Source organism: Eimeria acervulina, genomic scaffold, assembly GCF_000499425.1.
Source record: "Eimeria acervulina Houghton genomic scaffold, Eah_scaff446, whole genome shotgun sequence".
NCBI lineage: Eukaryota > Apicomplexa > Conoidasida > Eucoccidiorida > Eimeriidae > Eimeria > Eimeria acervulina.
This window is the reverse complement of record NW_013547321.1, coordinates 1-5,000: the sequence shown is the minus strand read 5'-3', so window position 1 is coordinate 5,000 and position 5,000 is coordinate 1. Positions and strand designations below refer to the sequence as shown.

General features: G+C 50.4%; 2 protein-coding genes across 2 annotated transcripts; one reads left to right on the top strand and one right to left on the bottom strand.

Moving 5' to 3' along the window:
• Window positions 1-452: 452 nt before the first annotated feature.
• On the top strand, window positions 453-3,130 carry EAH_00038780 (hypothetical protein, conserved; the record flags this gene model as incomplete). Its single annotated transcript, XM_013391947.1, has 3 exons — window positions 453-1,758; window positions 2,381-2,517; window positions 2,936-3,130. The coding sequence occupies 3 exons, from the start codon at window positions 453-455 to the stop codon at window positions 3,128-3,130; spliced, it is 1,638 nt and encodes a 545-aa protein (XP_013247401.1).
• Window positions 3,131-3,759: 629 nt separating this feature from the next.
• Window positions 3,760-4,016, bottom strand: EAH_00038770 (hypothetical protein; the record flags this gene model as incomplete). Its single annotated transcript, XM_013391946.1, has 1 exon — window positions 3,760-4,016. A coding segment is annotated over one exon (257 nt), but the record flags the coding sequence as incomplete, so codon positions are not given.
• Window positions 4,017-5,000: the final 984 nt, after the last annotated feature.

Genomic DNA, 5,000 nt, shown 5'->3' with positions numbered 1-5,000 from the left:
TGCTGCTGCTGTTGCTGCTGCTGCTGGTGGTGGTAGCCTTATTGTGCAGTGTTTGCTGGCTTTATTTTCTCAGCAGCAGCAGCATTTTTAAATTTGTTTAATCATTTATTCTTCAGGTCTTCTTCTGCTGCAGCAGCAGCTGCTGCTGCTGCTGAGTTGTACAGACACCCGGCAGCAGCTGGGGCCCCCCAAAGTATTTTTTTTGTTTGTTTGTTTGTTCATTGCATGCAGCTGCAGCGCTCGATTAATATTATAAAAAGAAATTTAAATTAATTCTTTTATGATGTTAATAACGCTGTAGCTTCATTGCGTAGAGCTGCTGCAGAGGTTTGCTGCCGCGCAACATCGACGGTCTTGCTGCTGCTGCTGCTGCTGTTGCTGCTGCTGCTAGTAACAACAACAGCAGCAGCAGCAGCACAGTTAGCGGCAGTGGCAGCAGGAGCAGCGGGAAGATGACTGCGAGGAGCAGCAGCAAACGACGGGGACTGCCTGCTGCTGCTGCAGCTGAAGGCGAAGCAACCGACGGAGCAGCAGCAGCAGCAGCAGCAACAGCAGCAGCAACAGCAGCAGCAGCAGGAGAAGAAGGAGAATTTAGTGGCGGTGAGGCTGAAGATGAGAAGAGCGAATTGTGCAGCAGCAACAGGAGGAAGAACAGCAGCAAAAGCAGCAACAGCAGCAGCAGCAGCAGCTCTTCTTCTTCTTCTTCTTCAGAAGAAGAAGAAGAGACAGAAGAAGAGACAGAAGAAGAGACAGAAGAAGTCGGTATTGCTCTGCAGCTGCCTCAAAGAAGCACTCGAGGCAGAGGATATAAAAAGTTAATCGGTGAAGATGAAGAAAGAGATGCAGCATTCTGGAGCCACGACACTTGGGCGGAGGAGACAGAAGATGAAGAGTACGATGCTGCTGCTGCTGCTGCTGCAGCACAAGAAGAAGAAGAAGCAGAAGATGAAACAGACAGCGACTTCGATGATGCAGAGACAGATAGCAGCGACGACGACGACCAGCAGCAGCAGCAGCAGCAACATAGCAGCAAAAAGAAAAAAGAAGACCCTTCTGATGAAGAGACTGCTGCGCAAAAACGGAGACAGAAAAAACAAGCAACAACATTTTATCAGCAAGCAATGAAGAGGAGAGAGCAGCAGCAAAAACGAAAGCAGCAGCAGCAAAAGCTCAAACAACAGCAGCAAGCAGCAGCAAAGCCATTCGGAAGCAGCAGCAGCAGCAGCAGCAGCAAGGATCAGCAGCAGGATATGACGCAGGAAGAACATCTGCTGCTCGCAGATAAAACAGAAAGAGAGACAGCAGAGAGCTTGGTGCTGCTGCAGCAGCACAGAGAGCTGAGGCAGCTTAATCATACACTTAAAAAACTAAAATATCCTGCTGCGCTGCAGATGCTTGTCTCTTGGTCTTCATACTTGCAGGTCGGCCCCCCTCCTGAGGAGACAGCTGAGGAGACAGCTGAGGAGACAGCAGCAGCAAATGCTGCAGCAGGCAATGCTGCAGCAGCAGCAGCATCAAATGCAGCACCCAATGCAGCAGCAAATGTAGCAGACGCACCAAATGCAGCAGATCATCAGCGTAAAGCGCTTGCAGCAGCAGCAACAGATCCAGCAGCAGCAGATGCAGCAGCAGCAGATGCAGCAGCAGCAGCAGCAGCAGAAGAAGAAGAAGAAGAAGAAGAAGAAGTCTATGAGAAGGTTTTGTTAATTTGTACAGACGGCACACTGCCCGATATTTATGATGCTGTACCCCCACCATGTGAGGAGACACTTGATTTTAACTGTCTCCTTTTGTCTTTTATATATTTTATTTATTTATTTATTTCTTTTGCTGCTGTCTCTGTCTCTGTCTCTGTCTCCTTTTATTTATTTTTGTCTCCTTTGTTTGTTTTTTTGTCTCTCTTTGTCTCTTCTTGTCTCTTTATACCCTTTCTCTGCCGCGTCCTGCTGTTTCTCTTGCTGCTCCTGCTGCTGCAGCAGCAGCTGCAGCAGCAGCAGCAGCAGCAGAAAGGCTTGACTGAAGGTTTACTGTACCTGCTCGTTCTTGCTGCTTCTCTTGCTGCTGCTGCTGCTGCTATTTCATCAGGTTTTAGTTTTTGTTTTTGCTGCTGCTGCAGCAAATGCTTCTGCTGCTGTTACTTGCCTCTGCATTTGTTTTATGTGCTGCCACGGCAGCAGCTGCTGCGACATCTTTTCTGCTGCTGCTGCTGCTGCTGCTGCTGCTGCTGCATTTGTCTTCCCTTCTGCTGCTGCTGCTGGTGCCGTTTCTGTACTAGCTGTATTTGATGCTACCTTTGTTGCTGCATTTGCTGCTGCGTTTGCTGCTGCGTTTGCTGCTGCTGCTGCTGCTGCTGCAGTGCCGACTCGGAGTGTATGTGCAGTTACTGGAGAAGCTGCTCGTTATTTAGATCCTTTAACCCGCTGCTTTTATTCGTCTGCAAGTGCATTTAAACAAATAAGAGAGGCCTTTCACCGCATGAGAGAGAGAGAGGTGTATAGACAGCTGCGAGAACTAGACGTAAGAACCTCTTCCTGCTGCTGCTGCTGCTTGGGCTGCTGCTGCTGCTGGTTTGGCTGCTTCTGCTGCGTGGGCTGCTGCTGCTGCTGCATGTGCTGCTTTTACTGCTGCTTGAGCTGCTGCTGTTGCTGTGGCTGGATGCATGCATCCGTTGCTGCTGCATGCATGCAGCAGCAAAAGATGCAGTCTGCTGCGAGTTTCTCTTCTCTTATGTCTCTTGTGCCCTTCTTCTTAATTATTTGCTGTTGCTGCTGCTTCTACTTAACTGATGCTGCTGCTTGTGCTGCTGCTACTGCTGCTTGTGCTGCGCTTGTTGCTATTTGTGTTGCGTAACTGGTCCTAATGCTTACGCTGCTGCTGCTTGTGCTGCTGCTGCTGCACGTGCTGCTGCTGCTGCTGCTGCTGTTTGTTGCTGCAGCAAGCTATAGAGACACAAGAAGAGAAGATTGCATATCTCTCGCAAGCAGCAGCGCGCGCTCCGACGGATTCAACTTGGGGGCCCCCAGCAGCAGCAGCAGCAGCAGGGGGCCTCGCAGCAGCAGCAGGGGGCCTCGCAGCAGCAGCAAAAGGTGGAGGCGCCCAGAAGAAAAGGAAGAGGGGAGTAAAGGCTTAACGTTAGGGTTTAGGGTTTAGGGTTTGGGGTTTAGCGGGCAGCTGCAGCTGCTGCTGTCATGTTGCTGCACGCAAATGCCTGACCCTTGCAATGAGGTGCTGCTGCTGCTGCTGCTGCAGCAGCAGCAGCAGCAGGACAGGCAGCAGCAGCAGCAGGAGGCTGCGGACACCATTCACCCTTTTAAAAGGAAGCGCTTCTGCTGTACATGCATGCATGCATGCATGCATGCATGTGCAGCAGAGGTGTGGGGCCCCACAACGCCTTTATTAATTATTATTAGGGGCCCCCTAGGGAGCTGCTACGCTAAGCAACCCCACCCATGCATAAACACCTTCATGCAGCTACAGTTAAATGCATGCAGTTAGCTGCATGCAAGCATGCATGCATTTTGCTGCTGCAGTTGCAACTTTGCAGCTGCTGCAGTTGCTGCTGCAGTTGCTGCTGCAGTTGCTGCTGCAGTTGCTGCTGCAGTTGCAACTTTGCAGCTGCAGCAGCTGCAGCAGACAATAATAGAAACTCATACTACCTTTAGTGCTGTTGCAGCTTTTGCTGGAGTTTGCTGCTGCTGCTGCTGCTGCTGCTGCTGCTACTGCTACTACTACCACCAGCGCAGGCGGTGGATGCTATTTTTATGTTGTTTGCTGCTGCTCTTCTTGCTGCTGCTGCTGCTGCTGTTGCTGTTGTTGCTTCTCCTGAATATCTTGCTGCAGCTCACGTCTTCCTTGCTGCAGCACTTCCTGCTCCTCCTGCTGCTGCTGCTGAGCCTCTTCTGTCTCTGTAATAAGTTGTGTCTGCTTCAACTCTGCAGGACACTCTCTTTCTTCTTTTATGCTGTTAAGACGCGGCTCTTCACCGTTTATAATACAAGGCCTGCCCCCCCATTGACCTGCAGCAGCAGCAGCAGCAGTTGCAGCAGATGCAGCAGCACATAGAACAGATGCTGCTGCAGATGCAGCAGCACAAGATGCATCAGATGCAGCAGCAGCAACGAAAAACAAGTGCTGCGGCAACGCTTGTTGCTGCAGCAGCAGCAGCAGCAGCAGCAACCCCACAACAAAGCCAAAACACCGAAGGGCAGCAGCAAAATAGCACCCCTTTGTAGCAGCAGCAACAAACCAGCAGCAACAGCAACAGCAACAACCGAAACAACAACAAGAGCAGCAACAACAGCAACAACAGCAACAACAACAGCAGCAGCAGCAACAGCAAAGGCAGCAGCAACAACAAAAAAAGCAGCAGCAGCAGCAATAGCAGCAACAACAACAAAAGCAGCAGCAGCAGCAATAGCAGCAGCAGCAGCAGCAGCGAGTCTGACCGCTGCGGACGACAGTTCGATATCTTCTTTGTATATTGTCGATGCAGGGCACGCGCCAGTCACTCCACTCTGTTAATACGCAATCCACTTGCTGCAGCAGCAGCAGCAGCAGCAGCATCAGCAGCAGCAGCAGATGAACCAGATGCATTAGCAGCAGATGCAGCAGAGAGACAGATGCAGCAGCAGACCCATCAAAGAAGCAGGTACAGAGGCAGCAACGAAGTAGCAGCAACAAAGCCACCAAACGCAGCAGCAAATGCAGCAGCAAACGCAGCAGCAAATGCTGCAGCAAATGCAGCAGCAAATGCTGCAGCAAATGCATCCTCGCCTTTCAACCGGAGGCAAGGGTTTAGCTCTTCTTAGGGTTTATTATTTGGCTTTACTACTATATTACGGATTCATGATTAGGGTTTAGGGTTTCTGATTAGGGTTTAAGGTTTATGATTAGGGTTTAGGGTTTACGATTAGGGTTTAAGGTTTAGGATTTGGGCTTAGGGTTTATGATTAGGGTTTAGGGTTTATGATTAGGGTTTAGGGTTTATGATTAGGGTTTAG